The sequence below is a fragment of the Sturnus vulgaris genome, chromosome 7 (assembly GCF_052056855.1).
Source record: "Sturnus vulgaris isolate bStuVul1 chromosome 7, bStuVul1.hap1, whole genome shotgun sequence".
Classification (NCBI taxonomy): Eukaryota; Metazoa; Chordata; class Aves; order Passeriformes; family Sturnidae; genus Sturnus; species Sturnus vulgaris.
The window spans coordinates 20676484-20698487 of NC_142249.1; the positions used below are offsets into that span (position 1 = coordinate 20676484).

Sequence of the window (22004 nt, forward strand, 5' to 3'; positions counted from 1 at the left end):
GGTGTGAGGCTAAAGCCACAAAGGGTCTTGAGCTCAGTACTGTAATGCTTGACTCTTAGGGGCTCTTTCAGTGTAAGAAATCCCTAGCTCCACAAAAGCCAGCATCTCTGCATCTCTGTGTCCAAGGGACCTGCATTTCTGCTTCTTTCAAGGGTTTTGGAAGATCACTACAGGGTGAGTGGACACACTTCTCTCCCCCTTTGACTTCAGAATGCTTAAGTGTGTGGAAGTATCCATACCTAGTATCTCCTTTTAGTACAACATACCAATATAAGGAGTAAATGTTGTGCTAGATTTCCCCACTCCTTTTAAAGCCTCAGCAGTGTATTTAAGAGCAGTTCTGTGCCACGAGAGAGAAAAATGCACAGCCTTTTTCTATTTGGTTTTGGGTAGATGTTTCAATCCAGAATCAATCTTTTGCAGCAAAAGATTTTTAAAAATCTTTTGAAAAAGATTTTTGCTAAAAAATTTGCCAAAACCTAGCCAATTCAATTGGTTTTTACAATACCAAATACCACCTGTCACATCTACAGCACCTTTACAAGCTACAGACAGAAACATAATTATATGCCAATTCATTTTAGCATTAATTTTGGCATACAGCAGAACCTCTTTCTCTAGCCAGTCTCTGCTACTGCAGCAACACCCTGTACTCAGCAGCAACCTGAACTTTGATGGAAGTGGCACCATTTTTACACCTTTATGCCCTGGTGTTATTCATACTGTGTACCATTTGCTGCCAAAAGCCTCTGCATTTCTTAAAGCTTTGTCTCAGAAGAAAGAAATCCGGGTCAAACTCCCCTGCATGAAAGCAAGCTGGTGGGGGATTTAAACCTTTGTCTTAGCTCCACATCTTAGGTGACTCTTCTGAAGATTTAAGGGCACTAAGAAAACCTTGTCCTCTTTGCTGTGTTTTGCATGGAACTTTATTACAACTGGAAAGCAAGAAGCTGTTCCCATCCTAAGATCTACTACAGTAAATTAGGTCACTTCAGCTGCGTTTGTAGCAAGTGGATGTACAGAAGTCTGTTCCTCCCATTGATAACATTGTTCCCTTGCCTATAGGTGTCGGTTTGGAAACAAATGTAGAGCTACAATTTAAAGTGAAACTCCTGATTATTAGTCTCTCAGCTATTTTTTTCCTCTTTTTTTTTTTTTTTTTTTTTTTTTTTTTTTTTTTTTTTTTTAGTTTAACCATTCCAGTGCAGTGAACAACTTCCGTGCTGCTGTGAGCTTGACTCCTAGCCTCAAGATCTCACCCTCCCTAGTGTTGTCTGGATATCAATTTTTTCAACCCCCAGTCCTTCCTCACAGGTAGGAAGCACATCACAACTCATTAGTAATTTACTGCTACAGTAATTTTTATAATTACTGCCAGGAGGCCTCATTAAATTTGATCTAATGAATAAATATTGTATTTTTCAACGTGATTACCAGAACAGCTTAAGCTGTGTGCCATAAACAATTATTTTCCTCAATATGCAGTATGTCAGTGAGTATTGATTTTTATTTTGTAAAGAATTTACTGTATTTCTATCCATGGCTATTAGGTAATAAATAGCCAACCCTCTGAAGCCTCAATTGCTGCAGATCAGATGGAAAAACAGAATTTGGGGTATCTGTTGCAAAAATTAAAAGAATGCACATTAGTGAAGATAAAGAGTTTGTCTGGAGATTGAGAAGGAGTGCTCCAATGTGAATGTCTTTCCTAGCCCTCAAGAAAGCAGCCTGCTCTAGTCTGGAGTCTCTGATGTGTAAGTCTATGGTATCAAAAAAATTTAGGATACAACAAAGCATTTTATCTCAGAGAACTAACACATGAACAAATATTGACGCCTTATGTTTCATTTGCTTTTAGAGCAACTGCTCAGATGGAACATTCTCCTAACAGGTTTAAGAAAAATAAAGAAATATACAATATGCTGAACATGAACCTATAGTTCAAACCAAAGCTGCAAATTATATTTGCTTTCCAGCATCATTTACTCCCTTTTTTCAGCAATTGCAGACTTCAGCGCACAAAACTGTAACACAGCAGTGAACTGCAACAAAAGGCATGCATTGGCAATGTCTTAGGATATACATCACAGGAGCTCAGGACCAGGAGAAAACCCATTACGTTTTTGTCATGTAAGAATGTTTTCTGCACCTCCAGCTATACTGTACCATATTAGATAGATCTAATTCCCTAGCAAATGCACTGCTTAAATAACTTTAAAGTAAATTCATCTACATCAGTAAATAACACTGCTGCTCTGTGCTATCCTTTTTGTTGTTGTTGTTTAAACAAGACTTTCATTTAGGGCAAAAGTAAAAGGGGTGTGGGTCACTAGGGGCAACTCATGTACCTGAAAGGATTTTTTCCTATTTAATGAACATTTTTGAACTGTATTTTCTGCATTTTCTTCCGTGATTGTTTAATTTAAGGAAACCTGCAAAGTCTTGAGATTGTTATCTCAGTCTCCCACACTCGGTCTCCAGTTTGGAGATTTCCCTGGGCTGTAACTGTGTGTCACCAGAACAGCCTCTCTGGCTCTCACCAACACACAAACATTACCTCCAAGTAAACCATAGGCAATTAACTCTACACAGGGCCTCAGGACTTAGATCCACCTCAGCTGCTGCTTAATAACATTATTAACATTATTAATAAGTTAATAACATTCCTACTTCAGGACACAGCATTTGCTCTCATAAGGTTCCTTTGTACCCAGGTTTCTGTTGTGACAGATGTGAAGGAACCTCAATCTCACCAACAATGGCTGAAAAATACCTGTGCTTCCAGATAGGCTGTCAAACAAAGCATAACCTCCCTCATCTCACCAGTGGTGGGAGCTGGCAGCCGCTGCTGAACGATCTTTGCAACAAAGAGCAACTACAAAACAGATTCTCTTCCCTCTTTTTATTTTTGGTGCTCCATGTCCCAAAAACACACTAATCACAGCATTGCAGAGCTCAGTACGACAGGTAAAAACACTAGCAACAGTACCCTGGTCTGACACCTCTAGTGCCTCTTTTGGCTGCAGCAACTGTCCCTTTTCTGAGGGAAAAGGTCAACATGGTTAAGGTGCCATGCAAACATCGAGAAAATATTGGTCAGAAATTGAGGCAGAAAGCTCGAGGTCTTTTGAAGTGTGCAGAGGAGTTGAGTGTTTTGTAGAAACAAAGCCATTTACAAAATCCATGTCTTCTTGCATATTATACAGCAAGCTGTGGCTCGCTGGGAGGTGCAAGGGAGCTTCAGCAAGGCTAGCTGTTGCACTAGGTATCAGGGAACTCTAAGATATGACAGGAAAAATATTTCCTTGTGGTTCCCAATATATAAAAAGTATAATGTGGTATCTGTACAGGGGAAAATAGAAGCTACGTTTCAGCAGTCTGGATTAATTAACAAGTTAATTAAGCCTGACATCAGCCAAATTGTTCATCTCATTCATAACTTTTCTTCAGAACTGGAATGAAAAGTAGAAATCAAAAGTTAGACATGAGATTTTAGAAACTGGAAAAACAGGTGGGAATAAAACCAATGGTACCTAAGAGACTACAATACTCTCAACTCTCGTGCATCAGCTATAATGTAAAATATACTCACCAGTGAGGATGTCAAAGAAATAATGTGCAATATACTTACTAGTATGTCAAAGAAATAAACTAACTCTGTTTGCAAGGAGAAAGGGTGTGTGGCCCCAGCCTGTGCTTAGTAGGTACACAGAAGAAAAAAACCAAACCATTATTCCTTGCTGTGGGTAAATCTGCATGTCTTGATGAAAATTAATTGTACTCACATTAAGAACATTCAAGTGTTAATTTTTTTTTCCAAAGCAAGCTTTAGCTATATTAGTGAATGGGGTTTTGGTCTTGCAACTACAAGAAAAGTGACTTAAGATCATACCAGCAGGTTTTGACAGAACACTGTATCTCTTCTGTAACAAGCACATAGATACCATATACACAAGTATATTTTTATTTACCGGAGGTGCTTTTCAGAGCTTTGTAGTACCTATGCCATTTTCTAGCCACACCAACCATTTAAAAACTGGAAGTTACTTCTCCCAGAAAAAAACCTAGGATTACATCAAAGCATTTCAGTTCCTCACAACAAAACTCTGTGCTTGGTTTCCAATACTAAAATTGTAACATCACAACTTTTTCATAAGAATTAAATGGAAAGAGAAATAAAGGGGGAAGAAAAAGCTTTAGAGTGTTAACTTTCCACGGCAGGAGGAAGCCAGCATGGGCATTGAGCTCAGCACACTCATTCCCTTCTCCCTGCTGAAAGGGACACAAAAAGAACTCTGGCTAAGCATTTATTTTTCTGCTAATGTGAAAGTTTTCTTTTAAAGAGGAAGCAGATTGAACAGAGCACGAGAAAAGAATTTGACTCTGGCTTATTTCCAAAGGGTTTTTTTTTTCCTGATGATTCACTGTTATCACTTGTATTCACATTACAACTAGCCTCAAAAAGAAATACCCAAAACCAAAACCAGTCCCCCAACACACCCAACAACAAAAAAAATACACAGCACAAAAGCAGTAAGAAATAGAATCTTTCCTACTGCTAAATTCTGCTAATAAGCTATATAAGAAGAGAATCATGTAAGATAAGAGTCCCTGTGTTCATTCACATTTGAGTAGGAACATTGCTAATCCTCTACATCTGGAACTTTAGAGTGCATCTAAAAATGGTGAACGTCCAAGGTGTAGAACAAAATGGTGGACACTGAACTTATTGTACTTTAGCTATATAATAAAGTAGAAACCATCTAAATTTCTCTCAAGTCTAAAATGTTTAAATATTCAGTATAATCTTTCCAGTAGTTCTATCTTCGAACAGGAGTTTGTTTGGATATCCACAGAGGAGACATAACTGCTAATTCTCTGAAAACATGAACAATAACAATTTTTATTTGTGAAAGAGCTCTTATCCTCAGTCCTAGTGTCAGTCAGTTGTGAAGCTTATGTAGCAATTCACAAGCACACAATTTTTACATGCATATTCAAGCTAAAAAGAGGTAAGGCGAGGCCAAAAGGAATGCTGATCGGGTTGCTTTGTTATTGTGTATGTGATTAAAAGAAAGTGAGGTGGTTGCCATAGGCTTCTGTTACACCTCGACACAACCTAGCACATAATTTCCTTCTCCATGCCTGCAGTTACATTAAGAGACAGGAAAGGATATAAAGCTAGCTTGAGTCAAAACACAAATCTGTAATTTCAGTAACATTTTATATCTACTTTCAGGAGTAGATGTAAGTTTTCCCTGTAGACATATTCCAAGGGAAATATTGTATCAGTAGGTTTCAGCACAGCTGGAGCTACACTTCAACTGTTTTTTCTAGTCCAAGTGATCAGTATAAGAACTACTGAAGTACTAAGAGACAGCTGCAATGCCTTCTTGCCCCATCTTGACCATACCATAACTTCTGGCTTATTTTTTTTCTTTCATATAACAGAACTGTTTGCCATCCTTACAAGAGTTTGATCAATTCTAGCTGGAAGAAAGCTTGTACCAAACAGCAACAAGAACTGTTTAATATGACTGCATCTCTCTGCTCTAGACATATTTTCATAGATTCAAAATCCATAACTTCTTGTAAGTATCAGCCACAATAGGATTTCCAGTTGCCCTCTCACCCTCCATTTTCAGGATTCCTACTTCTAGCACTGATCATTACATTTTTGAGTTCAAATGTGCAATTCCCCTACCATTCCCCAGGTCCAAAGGGCTTGTGGGGTTTTTTACACCCTTTTAGGAGATGCAGGCTTATTTTTTGGAAGAATAGTGAGACCCAGTCATGCAAGTGTGGTGCTGTCCTCTCTCTTTGGCATTTGGAGCCCATGCACTCACATGTATCTAGAACAAAGCCCAGCATTATCTGGGTGCTGATGTCTAGGACCCCATAGACTGGCCAGCCTCTATTTGACAGTTTTATCTTTTTATTCACTTAAAGGCCAAGAACATGAATGACTAGTAGGCAGTGTTTCCAAAATCTCCCCACTAGCTCACACCGTTAGCCATGCAAAAGCTGCACTCACAAAAAGGCATAAGAGAACAAACTGGATTATGCCAGCAGAGGTCAGTGGGTGACTCTCTTGCCAAAGTTTCAGATGCACAGTGTATTACAGATGGTTTCAAAGTCAGCTGAGTTCCCTCACCCTGAAACACTTCAAGTCATTCTTTAACTAGACACCACCATTTTGCCCTTTTTCATTTCAATTGCCCACCTAAGCAAATAATGATGATGCTTTGGTATGTTGCCACCTCTGTGCTTTTCTCTTCAAAATATATTTTTAGGTTGCTGGCAGACAAGATCACCTGGCTCTAAAGCTGAGTAGTGAGGAAATGTCAACTCATGCAGCCTTTTTCAATTATAAGTCAGTAGTCATTCTACCTCATATATGAGCTTCAATCTTTTGTTCTTCCTTACACGGTGATACTCTATTTCCATGCAGCTTTGGTTTTTAAAACTTTTAAACACTGGACCTCTTCCTCTCAAGTTTCCTAAATTGCTGCTCATTCACTGCACTTATAAATCATGAACTTGTTTACTATTTTTCAAGTCCACATCAACAGCACTTAAGCAGCTGTGGTAGACGGGCTTGGGGAAAGTGGTGTATTGAGACACCTCAAAATTATCACATAAAACAAACTAGCATCCTACACTACTCATAAATATGAATTTATTCTCACATCACCAACAGCGTGAGGAAAGGCACATCTAAACACAGCTTTTAGTTGGGAATTTTATCAGTACAGAGTATCTGGGACAGCTCAGTCACTCTGCTGGATCACTTCTTCCCGTTTCCTCTCACTACAGGTTACAGCTTTGTGTAACCTGCCACAGCCTCATGCAATTCCTGTCTCTAGACACAGGACACAAAAGCAGCACAAGTGTCCTCACTATCAGCATGCAATCAAGGCCCCTCAGGTAATTCTCTGCTCCAGGAAAGAGCTCCTGAGAGGCTACTTAAGAGCTTGTTTGTAAAAGAATAAATAAATAAATAAATTTAAATGGCAGACACATTACTCCAACTTGTGTCCAAAATTTTATCCTCATCCTTGTCAGCTCAGGATGTAGGCATCTCGTTTAAAAAACAGTAGAGCAAAAGCAGAAGGGTAAAGCACACAGCACACCTGCCTAAAGCCTGTATCAAGCCTGAACTAAGCACTCTGTATTTTGACCATCACTACTTAGTCACCAGGTACCTAACAATTCAATCAAGCAGCATGAATATCAGAGCAATCAGATTCAGGAACACAGGGCCAGAGATAATAAGATGTCCAAGCCCAACTGCTCCCCCAGGTATGATGGGAATGACCAAGTCCTTTACTTCACCTGAGAGTGGTATAATAGAAGCACAGCTCCAACAGGCTTTTAAAAACCAGTTCAAACACAAAAAATATTCTAAAACTGAAAATTTTTATTTTCAAAATAAAAAATCTTGTACAGAACAGTGTAGATTTGAGTAAATCTAAATACAGCAGTCTCTGTAATATAACGTAAGGGTCTGCTTTTAGCAGAGTACTTTCACACTCTAGCAATCAGAAGGCAAGCCAAGCAATTAGGAGGAAAAAAAACCCAACCACTTTTATCTGTCAGAACATGTATTTCTAAAATGAGTTCCTTCTTCACAAAATGTACCTAGAGAGAAGAGCACTCTCCACACCTCAGATTGCACAGCTATTCACACTATAAAAACAGACAAAGAGAGGACAGGAGATTTTCAATAGGAGAGATGATTTATGAAACAGAACTGCAAGTCTGAGACATAAATATCTGTTGTTTCTAAATTCCTCTCTCCTCCCCTCCCACACACACTGATGCAATTCCCAGAAAGGTATGAACTGTGGATCATTTTGTATACACACAGTGCAAATACTGTGCAAGCAGAGAAGTGTAAACTCATGTTGATTCTTCTACTGTTCAACTGTACATTATTTATAACATTACATTCTAAACCTTATACAAAGCTTACACAGTAGTTTCTGTAACAAAACTAAGCACATTTACACCCTTTAGGGACCTCTGCATGTAATTTTCATGGCACCTCCTTTTCTACAACACTGAGTACAGGAGACCCCTATGCGCTCAGCGTATCAGAATTCTTCAGCTCCATTTCTGCTGTACTGACATTTCACAAATGTCATGTGAAACAACCTTCCACAAACACAAACAGCCAGACACAGAAACATTCATTGCCTGTTTTCCTGATAACCAAATCAAACTAAACAAGTTACCACCTTTCATCCACTCAAAGGTGGCCAACACGAACCGCCACCCCTTTACTTGGCCAAGCCCTGGTTTGGAGGTATCCCTCTTCCCCAGGACTGCTGCTGACTCTGCAAAGCAGTTCTGCAGCTGCAACGGAAGAGAAAAGAGAGTCCACCAAAACAGTGATTTAACACACAAAACATTCTGTTTTAAACAGTGGTCACTACACAATGTATACCAGTACATTCACACCACTGCCACCAGTAGACAATGCAAGTGCTGTGGAAGCTTTCAGCAGTGGCCTTCTCTCGTCTGAGCAAAAACACAAAGTGCCACGTCAAACAGTGTCTACTGCATTTTTTAGTTCAGAGAATCTCCCTTGAAATGGCCAGTGTGAACTTTTAAGTACTCTATAAAACTAAGTATTAGTGCTTGGAGACTGCTCAGCTGCGACTTATAGGGTTTCCTTTTTAAACTCAAGAACATGCTGTTGTTTCAGAGAATTCTACCATTCCATTTGATCATGAAGTGTCTGTATTGCAGAAGTTGGGTGCTTGGTTCTGCGGGGAAAACCTCCCCAAATTTTCAGAACATCTCTATCTTTTTGTAACCAATTTTGGAGCATAAGTAAACCAGCAGCATAGATTGTGGCATGAGTGAAACTAATGGCTTAAAGCCCCATCCCCTTTCAGGAAGAAAGAAAGAAGTTACTATTATGGAAACAAGGACTGATTTGCAAAGTTATCTAAAAAGAAAACAATGGCCTGTGGGTGAAGACCTGCATTAAACAGCTTCCCAAGTGTGATTTATACTGAAATAAATGAAAGGTTTTTATACTATTTTGCCCAAAAGGGAAGCAGGGAAGGCACTTTGTAATCTGATTTGATTAAACAATTCACTGCAGGCAACAGTATTACGTTGGTGAAAGAGTATGTAATTTGAAGGCAGTCACAGCTTCAATCTTCCATTCCAAGTTCTTGTTTCAGACTGAAAGACAAGTAAGAACATGAGTCAGCTTGCAGCAAAACACTGAAAACTCTTTAGATCAATTAGTGGAAGCCCTGACAATGCACACTGAGGTTGAGAGCTAAAAGGCAGAGTTGGTACATCACTTGTTTCAGCTAAGAATCAGTGTATCAAAGAAATTATTGGGTAAAATCTCAGACTCTGGAGGCAACACAAAGTAATCCTGAGATTCACCTGACAAACTAGGATGTGGGCACCTTTGCCCCCCCACTTCTGAGATGCTTATCTCACTTAATTCAACCGTATCACTGACACAATGGCACACTCACCTTTTTAAGTAGGCATGGACATTGTCAAAGCCGTGGTACTTGGCCAGGTAGACCAGGACACCTGTGGCACATCGGCCATCTCGTTGTCTGCAGAAGCTACAGTTGCAGATTCCACGACATGGGGGGCACCTCCATGTCTACACAGAATAAAGACATCAAGAAGCCCTTTTAGCTGAGATGCTATGCCAGATGTAACTCACACCCACAACTTAGAAGAGTGCCCTGCTACACACCGAGTTCTGCAGTGAACATCAGCACTGCATAAAGTTGTCTAAACCAGTACAAGAGTACAAATTGCACAGTCTGCAGGGGACTAAGCTCTCCATTGATGCCTTGCACATAACCACAGGAAGCATTCCACTCGGTTTTTAACTCCTACATAACAGCCCACAGCAGCAGCACTTTGTCCACAATACAGTTCCTTTCCATAGGGCATTAAGCACTAATGCAAGGCAAAAGAGAACACTACTTCTGATGCTCAAACACAAGAATATTTTGGCTGCTGCTCTGTTCTCTTGCTTTACTCCTGCAAATAAAACTACAGAAGTAGTAAATACAACAAGTTCTACACGACACAGTTCTGTGATTCAGGCTGAATTAAGCCAGGAGTGCATGATGTACTACAGCACTGTGGGCAATTCTGTTAAAACCCCAGCTGACAATGACCAATAACCCTGGCTGTGCAAGTCAAGCACAATAAACCAGCACTGAGCACTGTCCTACCGGGTCCAGCAGTGCTGTTCTGACATCCTCCCCGTATCTGTTGCGGAGGCATGGCCCACAGAACTGGCCCCGCACTCCCACACAATCAGGGTTACGACAGTTTGTCTTGGTGTCTATGGTTTTCTGGCGACACTGGTGACAGGTGGATCCCTAGAACACAGGGAAAACAAACAAGACATTTAAGATGGCGTTTTAGTTAGGGGAAAAAAAGCATTGAACAAAATGTCTTTGGCAGCTAGCAGTGCTTATCCTGAAACAGAAAGCCACCTTTCAAGTTTGAACCAAGACTGTTTTAACACTGCATCTTCAGTGTCTGATAATCACATCCCCTGGCTGGTATCACTTAGGTATTACAGTTATTCCAGAGTGAAACCCAGCTAATTGTCTTGGTAAAGGCCATTCTACAAATTCAGGCAAAAATCACAAAGGATGCTTCAAGATCTCGGACATATTTCTCCCAAAAATTACATCCTCTCTCTCAGTGAGAGGGAGTGTGCTCTATTTGATGCTAAAACAGAAACACGGAATAACAAAAACATTACTGCACAAAGTACACTTTTCACAAAGCTGGAATATACTTACCACAGCCCTGTTATACACTTTTTCTCTTGCAGATCCACATATATTATCCAGCTCTTCTTCTGTTATGTCCTCAACTGGGCGCACAACGTGTGGAAAAGCCATGGCACCACGGTGACCCCTCCTGGGAGTACGGGCTTCATGCTGAATAGCAAAAAACCAATACTTTTAGTGCTAGTTTCAGCAAAAACTCTACAAAGGTGAGGATCTTCATAGCACTGCTGAAGTCTCAAACACTCATCATAAATTTAAGCAAAATATAACACAACTTTGTACAGACGTATGATACGTGCATATGATATGGTTGCAGCTTTGGCACCTTTACTTGATCTGTCCCCCTCAGGGTTCAGTGATGGTATGTACTGATCTTGCTTCACTCCTGCTAGAGTGCAAGTGGAAGTGGTTTTTCAAATACAAGGAGGGGGAAATGGAGAGCACATATAAAATGCCCTTTTTTTCTTATTTTTTTTTTAATTCTTCCAAGGCCATGGCATACTGATAAACCTCATCAACTCTCTATGAATTGCTATTTTCTTGAAGGGAAACCACCCTCACAACCCAGAACATGAGAACTAGATCTTCATCATACCTCCAGGTATTCATCAGACATTTTTCTTCTTCTCACCAAGACGTATGGGTCATCTTCTTCCTCTTCTGGCACAAGAGTAGGAGGGCCTTCAATCAAGGACCTCGACCTTGTGTGAGGCCGAGAACTCCGGTCTGGGTTCCTCCTCAAGGCACATTTGGGCAATGAATGCCTTGGAAGTCGCTTTGGTCCCTGCTAATGTTTAAAAACCCCTTATGAAACAGGTGAAAACACAGATAGCTCCTGACCCTACTGAATTCCTCCCCTAAAGACGCCTTCTTCTTGTCTTTTCCAAAGATATGTCTATCTGTGTCCCAGTCAGAAAACAAGTAAGAACCTAAGCAAGCTCATCTTAGGCATTCTGCTAGTCACAGAGAAACAGTCAAAAGCAGCAGAACCCATGTCTATGAGAAGCTGTGATTTTCAGTGCTGCTCTAATCTTCACCCAAATTACAAATGCATCAGCAATGAAATTCATTACACTGCTGATTCACAACCCAAAAGTTTGGCATAATGCCAGATGTTTTTCAAGGGTCAAAACTCACAGAATATTCAGGTCTGAGCTGCCCTCCCTTATCTCCAGCCTTTATATCAACACCTATTTACACAGCACTTTGGTTTTATTGGCCTATGGAGACACTTAACCTTTATAAATTAATCTGTTCCATGGCAAATCAAAAGAGGATTACACAGTGAGGATACACATTTCAGAAAGCAACAAAATTCTAACTGGACTTTGATTTGCGCGGTTTATTGAGTTTTTATATTGAGAATCCTGTTTTGTAATGTCAGAATTTGAATCTTAGAAATCTGAATGCAAATACAGTAAGTTTGTACTCACATGACTGACAGCTGGCAACGATTTTCTTCCACCAAAGATACCAGAAACATTTTGCAACTCAGCCATTAGTTTTGCAAGCTAACGAGAGAGAGAAAAATGAAGCAGAGCCTTAAAAGGGTATTTATGTGCTATTACAGACTACTAGGGCAATTGGCTAAAAGTACAATTACTTCTAGGAAATGCAGTCATTCTTCAACTCTTTACATTTATGTCTTATTTATGTTTTAGTGACTGCAAGTAATTTGGAAATGCTCAAGCTTATTATGTCGTTAGGCTTGCAGCCTATGGATTTTCACATGCCAGTAAATACAAAGCATCAGATTTATATTTAAGGAATGCAAATTTGTCTTAATGCATTCACATAATTCCCATTACAGTGAATTTAAACAGAGGTCCCCCAAGAGTCAAAAGGGAGGGAGGGAAAGAGGCCAGTCGACAGGAAGAGAGAGTACTTGCCATTGCTTTGTTTTCCTTTATGTTTAAAGCTCTTTTTTCCAAAAACATAGGACCACTTTCTTCAGTGTCAGAGTCTGAATCTAGAGCAGGCATCGGTGTTTCAGGAACAGGTTCCGTGCCACCCTTCCTCCTCTCTGATCTTCGAAGTGGAAACTTCATGGCTACTTTCAGAGGAACAGGGCATTTCTGCCCTCTCTGATCTCTCTCACTTTCAGCACTTGTATCATTCTCATCTGAATCTGATTCCAATTTCTGTTAACAAACCAAAATGGAAGCATGTAAATCCAGAAGAGTTGCTCTGCAGTTAAATACAGTTGACATTTTGACTACAGGTATTTCAAGAGGCTACCTGGCTGAAATCCAGACATCCAGTTCTAGTGTTCTAGTGCATTTTGGAGTGGGAGGGAAGCAGAGGGAACATGGGGATAAAAACCTCTCAGGGAGACCCACATGGTTGTGCCACACACCAGAAAAGGGAGCAAAAGTCCAGTTGCAGCAGTCTTAGCTGTCACTTACAGGTCTAATAGCAAAAGTAGTTTGTGTGTATGGTATGAGAAAGAGAACTGGCTTTAAAGGGCTCGATTTTGCTACATATAATATTTGGCTGTAAAAAAAGCCAGTATGCAGTTCTCTGCACAAGGTCAAACCCAGTTTTGTAAGCTGTCAAGTACAGTCATCTCACAGTATCAATAATAAAAAATGGAAACTTCCCTCTAGAGCAAACCAATGAAATAATTATGAATAAAATCCCAGTATTTTCTAATCTTTGAATTCTTCTGCCTTGCTTATGAATTTCCGAAGAACCAATAGGTGTGATAATATAAATTTTTTAACTAAAAGTTCATTATGCAGTAGGCTTTTTCTTTTTAGACACAAGTCTTTTTTTGATCAGCAGTAGCACTGGACATCAAATGGCCATTTTTATTTGCACACGGTTTTTATTAAGCAGGTAAGTGATTCTGCTTGCACATTATGTGCAGTTATTGACTCTTTTTTTCTACATATCTATTCCAGCTTTGTCTCATTCTCTTTAATATTGTGTTTTAACTCAGACGTGATTTCTTCCAATTAGACGTTTTTCTTTTCTAGTCATTCCTCAGCATGTGCGGAAGTTATGACAAACCTGGCTTTGCCAAATGCGGCACTACTTCAGTTTCTCTTCTGAATATCAACTACTGATCTTTCTAAGCAATAGAACTGATCTTGAACTGATGTCAAGGAAAAGCAGGAAGGCAGATTTCACCACCTATCACTATTTCTCTACTGCTGAATGCACAGCATTCCTTGCTATGCTGCCAGAGTGGAGGTCTGACTGCATGTCAAGAAACACAAGATCTTTTTCGGAAGTTTGCTGGAGTCCATGGGCTAGCCTAACATTTCATATTGAGGAAACCAGAAACATTAGGATCCAACAGAGTAACATCCAGCAAGGACAGTTTTAAGAGGTATATTTCAAAATACAGTGGCAGATTTTAAAAGATCAGTATCTTGAGTGCTTTATTTTTCTTTTTGTCTCCATGTAAATTGAATTTTGGCTACTTAGACTGTTTACTAAATGAAATGATGCTTCCTTCTGAAACATTGAACTTTCAAGGTGAAGCTGGCATTATTTTCCAATTAAGAATGTGTAAGAATTTAAATATAAAACAGCAAACGAAAATCAACTGCCTTACCAATGAATCTTGAACCTCATTTTCTGAAAAGCCACAGAAAGATTCATCATCAGAGGCTTCATGAAAAATTTTTACCAATTCTTCTTTAATATCCGGCCTAACTTTGCATTTCTACAAAAAAAAAAAAATCCTTTAACTTAAGTTGTACAGAAGATTATTAACATCTGTAAGTGCAGTACAAGAAAACAGCTTTTTTTATAAAGAAAAAAAAAGTTAAAGAATTTCACAAGAGGTTTCAGAACCATAGCTGCAAATTACCAGGCACATTAGGTTAGGTGACATATCAAAGGCTAGAATTAATAGCTAATCTGTTTCCACAATTACCACCTAGAAGCACAAGTAAAGAGCGAAATGAAATTACAGCATATACCACAGGTTTTGAACCACCATACAAAAACATAAGTAGAGCAAGTCGTTTTACATTATTAGCTTTACATTTTTGCAATCTTTACTAGTACTGCACACATGATCTTACTTGTTCTCGTTCTGTACTTACTGTGTTCGCAAAATTATCAGAACCAAAACTGTCACAACTGTCATCAGAGGATGAGGATGTTTCCATGGGAATCAGTTTCGTATTTCGAAAGGCTGTGAAGTTTCTCCTTCCTGAACAACCTCGGCGCTACAAAAGGACAACAGTAACACCATTAAGAAGAGACCTAATGCAGCATAGCAGCTTTTAAGAATATCTTTTTATTGAAGCTTAAGAAGTTTGAACGTTTTAGGATGTTTAGCAATCTTGACTCCAAGTCAGAAAACAAACATCAGCTTTGAAACAAATCTCAAAGTTAGGAATGACAATAGTTTTTATTCTGATACAGTTCTGATCATTGTCATGGATGAGTTTCATTCAATATCTAAGAACATTTCTTTTATGGAAACAGACAAGTGGAAATAAGCACATTAATCACGTCATTCCCCAGTCTTCATAGCCAGTGACGGAAAAAAGTGAAAGTATACGAAAAGTACCTAGAAATCTATTTCGCTTCACTTACTACTTGCAGTTTGAGACAAACACTAAATACTCTGCAGCTCTTAAGGAAGGGCCAAAGGATCCTACCCAGAGATTTAAAACAACTCTTCTAGACAAAGCAGCTTGCTGTTTTGATCATTTTGTCACGAATTTAGAAGACTTTTTTTAATGGGCATTAGGTTTTCCTTTCCCGGGAAACGCTTCTACTGGCAGCGACCCATTTTTATCCCCCGAGGCTGGCAAGGAGGCCGGGGGGCAGCACCCACACTGAAGCGCTGCCCCGTCATGAGCGCTGGCGCTTCACGGGCCCGCCGGCCGGGCCAAACAATGGGCGGACAGGACCTGAACAGCAGCTGCCCGGGTCAACCTGGAGCCTCGGTCCTCTCCTCAGCACCGCTCTGCCTGCGGCTTTTCGCTTCACAGTTCCGCCGGACGCCGAGCAGCGGCCCGGCCGGCCCCAGACACAAAAGGGATGGTTTCTGGTGCCGCCCGCCAGGGCTGAGGGTGCGCGCAGGCGGGGGCAGCTCTCCGCGGCGGGACAGCCCGCACCGGGGCCCTCAGGGCCGGAGCTCAGCCAGGTGGCCCGGGGCCCGCAGAGCCCGTCCCCTCAGGCGCGGCCCCGCCAGCGCCTCACTCGCTTCCCGCTAAAATGGAGCTGCCCGCACACACGCGGCTGGGCCCCGCGCCCGCCGACCCCTGCGCTCCTTCCCGTCCCCGCCGCGCGGGGCCGCCGCCCGCAACACCGCCCCGCGACCGGTCCTGACCCCTCAGCGAGGCGGGGGCGATGGGCGCATGGCTCCAGGCCGCTGGCTCCCCGCCGAGCGCGGCTCCCGAGACGAGTCCCCTATCCCAGTTAGGCGGGCAAGGGCACCGCCATGCACGGGGCGCCCGAGCACCGCGGCGGGGCAGGAGACCCGAGGCCGCCGGTCCGAGTGGCGCGGCTGCCCTCACGTCGCTCTCCCTGGGGTGCCCAAACTAAAGAGCCCCCACCCGGCCCCACCAGCCCTCCGCAGCGTGGCTTAGTCCGGCTTGCCCAGGTTGGCAAGACCCGGGAGGGCCACGGGAGCGGCGGCAGGCGCCACAACCTCCCCCCTGTCCGCAGCAGCAGCAGCGACCTGCAGCCTTGCTGCGGGCCCCGGGAGCGCTCACCTGCGGGCGCGGCGGGGCCATGCTGGCGGCGGCGGCGAGCGCTGGGAACTGAAGGTTCGCGCCAAAGCGGCTGGCCCGCGGGGGGCGGGGCCGGCGGCGCCTTTCCCGCGTTGCCGCCCGCGTCCTGGCAGATGCAGCGCATACCCCCGCGGGGTCGGGCACCCGGGGGGCTCGCCCTGCGCCCGCCCGCCTCTGCTGAGGAGCTCATCAGGTCTCCCGAGATGTCCCCGAAGGGGCCAGCGCGGAGCCCCCTTTTTCTTTTTCTCTTCGCGGTACAAGCTTTGTGGAGCTGCTAGGGCCTGGCCCTGTGGCGCGAAAAGCTCGCGGGCGGAACGCGGCGGGACTCGGGTGCAGAAGGGGGGCGGGGGCCGTGCCCGCTCCTGCCTAGCCGGGGTCAGCTGAGATGCCTCCGTGGTTTCTAGCTCTCCTTTTTTTTGTTTTAATTAATTTTTGTTAAGTAATTTTATGTGCCAAACCTAGGTTGGCTTCACTCTGAAATAAACCCCCTAAACCTGCCAGTTTTCCAGGGCAGTGGGGCTTCTCCAAATAAAGCCAAGGGTCTGTGTCCCGGCTGCCCGCAGCAGCGCCTGCCAGGCAGCGCGGTGCAAGTGCCGTGTGTCACAACACCCGCCCCGCAGCGCGCAGGCTGCGCTGAGTCCCACGGGGAACCGAGGGTCACTCACCAGGGCCCCAAGATCAGCGCCAGGAGTGGGACTGTGCGTGACGCCTCTGCTCCTCGGGTAACAGCAGTTCAACAGAATTTTACAAAGAAGTTGGCTGCCATGCCCTTTGCAATCACAATACTATTTGAAGACAGGCCAGAAGAAAATAGATCAGTCATTTTAAACCATTTTTGGTAACGTGTATAATGGCACATTAAATCAAGTACAGCCGTTAAACACAGCAAAATAACTGCTACGTGGTATTTGGCAGCAATAGTAACGGGAGAAGCCCTGAAGAAGCTGTATGGGATTTGTGGCCCTGGCGTTTGCTATAATCCTCTGTTTATCCTGTGGTTTGAGCAGGGCTCGATACCAGTGCAACTCTTGCTGTTCAGCGTTTTTCCAGGTGCCTCCCTGACAGCAGGCGAGTCCCCACTGCAATCAGCTGGAGGGAGGAGGCCACGGGCACGTGCAAATCTGTGCCCGTGTAAAGCAAACCAGGAATCATCTCTGAGCCAAAGCCTGTAAATAGGCTACAGCACAATAGGGTACAAGAGCCCTCACGGAGGTGTGCTATTTTCCGTGGGCATTATTCTTCCTGCACATGCTGCAATCTGTCATGTAAAAGAATCTCCATTTTAAATAAGCCCATAATTACACACTTACCTGCACTGCTGGCTTCTCAGCACACACAAAAGCAGATGAACTAAACGAGTTCTCCAGAGACCAGACCACACTCCATTCCTCTAAATCCACATTAGTGGAGGATTGCCACCCACGTGGCTTCCAAACAAGACAGCTCAGTTGGGAAGAGGGGGATGTTTTTTGAATTTTGATGTAGTTTTACTTCTTTCAGAAAAAGAAATCTACAAATACTAGTTTACTCACATGGAAGAAGAGATTCAGTTAATGAACAGTAAAAGCCCTTAACATTTTGAATCACAATTATCAGAATTTTACTGGAGAAGTAGCCAACCTTCACAGCTTTCAAGACCATCATACGAAATGTTATGGAGTACTGATGGCACTAGCTAAATCAATACTTCAGACTGCAGTTACTTGTCCATTTAATGCTTAATGCAAACAGCATTCTTTATATCTTCAAACTACATGTGTAGTCAAATGGCTTTGAAGTTAATAGGCAGACCAGAGCAGAGACTGTGGGGAATCAAGACAGGACATTTTATGAACTGTATTGTCAGGTTTTTTTTAATATGTGAAAAATAATTATTTTATTGAAAATTGTGTATATCAGCTCACATATTTTACAGATGACTGGGGAGAAGAGCACAGGAAAGGGAAAAGCGAAATGAGATGTATGTGAAGGGCAGATGCTTCCCTTCCTACAGTACCCAGCAAGGGTACCAGAAAATTAAGGTCTGTAACTCAGGAGATGGTTGTTGGGACCTGAGATACTGTGATTTCCCCTGTTTTCATCTTCAGAGCCTGCATGCCCCTGCTGTGTCCTTCAGGGCCCAGTGCCTTCAGTGGATGGCAGAACAAGCTTAACCAACCAGCTTTACCACGATGGAAAAAGCTTTTCTGTTTGTCAAGACACAGGCAGCACCACTGTCCTACATCTAGCTATTAACAGTAGCCGAAGACATGCAAAACTGAACTCAGGTGAATATAGCATTTTCAGCCACACTTAAATTAGGCTAATGTGAGTGGAAGAAAACATCCCTTCCCATTCAGTCCCCCAGTCAGGGTCCTGCATAGCCTGTCCAGTGCTACCAGCAAGCTCATCTCTCAGAGCTCACATGTCAGCAAAGATCATCTGGAGTATTTTATCAGGTGTTTTCAAGAAAATAGTCTGTTAAAGTTTGTCTGTCCTTGAAATGAGCTGTCATGGTAGCAGCCTTTGGAAGGACTAAGGGAATAGGCTGAAATTATGGAGGGACATGCAGTAGATTGAGTGTGCAACGCTTTCTGCATTTATCTGGAGGAATCAAAGTTGTTTACATGTTAAGAGCTTCAAGCAGCAGCAAGAACATGGGCCTCCAACAATAGCTCCACTGTCAGAAACAATAGATGAGACCTTTGGTCTGCTGGGACAAAGGACAAATGCTGTCCTCCGTGTCACGCCGCAGATTTCGGCTGTTGGCATTGTAGCACGGCTTTTCTCACTGGAGGCAGGAGTCCTGCTGCCCAGTCTCTGGCTCTCCTATACACTTACTATCTTAACTACACTCAACACTCTTTATGCTCCTTTTCCTTACTTTTTTTTTAAAGTTGAAGCAATATATTTTTACCTACTGTCGTGAATGAATGTTTTAGGACACTCAAAGAATCCCTGGCAAAGGTATCGGCAAAAGAATGTTTAATATAAAAGCAAAAGCATGACAAAGTTCATTGGCAAGGTTCATTCTACTACTTACTAGATGGTTAAAGCACACAGAGAAAAATTATACTGAACTCTAAAATCAATCTAAAGCTACAATCAAACAAAAATTATCTACATGGGAAAAGGGTAAGGCTGAGAAAGAGTAAGGATAAAAAAGGATAAGGGAGACCCTCCCATTGAGTCACAAGGTTCAGAATGGATTTCTTTGCCAAACTTAGCCCTACACTTGAAAAATCGTTTAGGCCTAAAAGTTTTAATGGCACTCAAACTTTATAGCACTTAATCAACAGCTTAATGTAAACAATTTGACAAAAGATTCTTACAGAATTTACCATAGCACAACAGTAACTCAGTAATAGGCCGAACTTACTTACAAATCTAATGTACTTAAGAATCCAGGAGAGCAATGTTCATAGTACATTTGCTATAGCATATTCACACTCACACACAGACCCAAAGGACTACATACAAGGTATACACATTTGAAAAATTCCCTTTGAATTCAGGAAAGTACTCACATCAGATGCCTTTGCATCTTCTCAACAGGGAAGGGTTGAGTCTTGAGGAGTGGGGGTAGCCCAGGCTCCATTGTTGGTGATCAGTGGTGGTCCCCCAAGTATGGCAAATGTGAGAATTGGCTGGCTCTGAGAGACCCTACCCAGGAGGAGGTGCTGCTCACAGCCTGCTGCGGTCCAAGGGGGCTCAAAGGACTGCTCTTTATAGGGTCACAAAAGAATTGGCTTTAGTCATAGTAATTTTCCATCCTGGCCACAATTTGGGTCAATAATTTTCTTTAAAAGTGTGATAACAAGAATGTTGTTCCACTTAGGTTGTTCTTCAGGCAAGAATAATCAGTTTTCAAGGCTGTTTGTTAAAAACAGACTCACTAGAAAGTGTAAGCTCCTGGGAGCAGGCAGTGTTTCTGATAAGCTCAAGAAGAGCTTAGCCCAGGTGGTGTTTGTCAAGGCCAAGGCTTAATGAGTATTTCTGAAATCATAGTATGGCCCAAGGGTAGGGATGCACAACCACACCTGCCTAAACCAGCATGTTTTAACATTAGTTAACATTTGTACGATGCTAGTATTTATTGTGATGAGACTTGCACAGTGACACGTTTATAGATGCAAGGCTTTAAGAGGAGAGTTTGGATTCTCATGGCTACAGAGTACCCATGGCACAATGCAATATCTTAGCTCCATTGAAAAGAATAAGATTGCAGCCACTAATGACAGTAATTAAAAATTTCTGTAAGAGCTGTCCAATCACCTCTTCATCTGAGCAAATTATAGTGTGTTATTGAAACCATTAGTGCAATAAAATGAAGCTAAAAAACATTTTGCATTAAAATAATCAGACATTGATTTATGATGTAAATTGTAAATAGGTAACCTATAACACACACTAATTGTTTTTCTCTCTCCTGTAAGGTATGTTTCCTGAAAAGATCTGATCAAGCATATCTATTTGTTCACATGTCACCCTCCAGTGGCTCACACTACTACACAAAACATAATAAGGTGTATAATCAGGTAACCTGCTATTGATTGCAATCCAGAAAGGACACACTTGTTCTTACACAGAAGCAGGAGGATAGCCACTTTTGGAGATTTAATTACAACTAGATATATCTGCATGTTTGCTGGACATTAATTTTTATGGAGTACCTTTTTAATGTAAATAACAGTATGCTCTGATGGGCAGAATCAGATTTTGTAAAATAAATATAAGTTTAAATATTTAACATGTACAATCAGTTTATAGTAAGACCAACTGTACCAGCTCCATAAAATACCTCCACAATGTAATAAGTATATTTTTCCTTTTTTCTGTTTCCAAGGAGAAATAGATTTTCTCCTTTTAATTTAATAGGTTTGTATCTCCTTGTACTTTGCTGTGATTTTTTTGTTAGTAAAGGCTGGGTGCCAATGCATCCTGCATACTGAATTGAAGGTGGTCATGTCCAATCCTATCCAATACTATGTTTCTTTGACACAAACTAGCAAGACCACAAAAATTGAAAGAATAAGAGAAGGAAAACCAAAGGAATAATACAAATCAGTGTCAGAAAAAGGAGAGTTGATACTTAATTCATCAGTGCACTAAGAGAATGGCTGAAATGTGGTCATTTTTGATAGAAACCTTAATGGTTATTCTGAATGTAAGTCACAGCAGATCATTTGGAGCCCAGAGCATTATGATGCACGTTATGGGAGTGTAATTACAATGCTCATTTGATTACCCTGTAGCCATTCCACAAAATGCATAGCAAAAAATGTTGATCGAAAGTAGCTGGTTTTGATATGCAGTAGCCACTTTTAAAGCACAAGATCCCAGCCCTTTCATTGTTGGGCTTTGATTTTTATTTCCCTTTGAAAACGCAAATTACATTTAGTCATATCATAAAGAAATAATTTTCAAAATGTTCTGCAAATGTATAGCTGTGGGAAACAGAAGGCTATCAGGAAATAACCAAAATACTTACTGTAGTCTGTTTTTTTGCCCTTTTATATAA

The 22004-nt window shown here is 41.8% G+C and overlaps 1 protein-coding gene across 2 annotated transcripts; it reads right to left on the reverse strand.

The window, feature by feature from the left end:
- Positions 1-7400: 7400 nt before the first annotated feature.
- Positions 7401-16566, reverse strand: CDCA7 (cell division cycle associated 7). Of its 2 annotated transcripts, none has more exons than XM_014880155.2 (10): positions 16487-16566; positions 14861-14986; positions 14365-14475; positions 12692-12943; positions 12236-12313; positions 11398-11586; positions 10812-10952; positions 10230-10379; positions 9507-9643; positions 7401-9198 (listed from the first exon to the last, which is right to left on the reverse strand). In XM_014880155.2, the coding sequence occupies exons 1-10, from the start codon at positions 16505-16507 to the stop codon at positions 9168-9170; spliced, it is 1236 nt and encodes a 411-aa protein (XP_014735641.1). In that variant the 5' UTR covers positions 16508-16566; the 3' UTR covers positions 7401-9167. The 2 variants fall into 2 exon arrangements, with proteins under 2 accessions (XP_014735641.1, XP_014735640.1); XM_014880154.2 differs by having other exon boundaries at positions 11398-11589.
- Positions 16567-22004: the final 5438 nt, after the last annotated feature.

What these genes read in the sequence shown, in the direction of transcription:
- CDCA7 (XM_014880154.2), bottom strand. Translation starts at nt 16,507, where the DNA reads ATGGCCCCGCCGCGCCCGCAG. An exon ending in TAAAGGAAAACAAAGCAATG is followed by an intron (nt 12,314 to 12,691) that starts GCAAGTACTCTC and finishes CTCTCTCGTTAG; the next exon opens with CTTGCAAAACTAATGGCTGA. An exon ending in GTCCATGCCTACTTAAAAAG is followed by an intron (nt 9,199 to 9,506) that starts GTGAGTGTGCCA and finishes CTTGTCTTTCAG; the next exon opens with TCTGAAACAAGAACTTGGAA.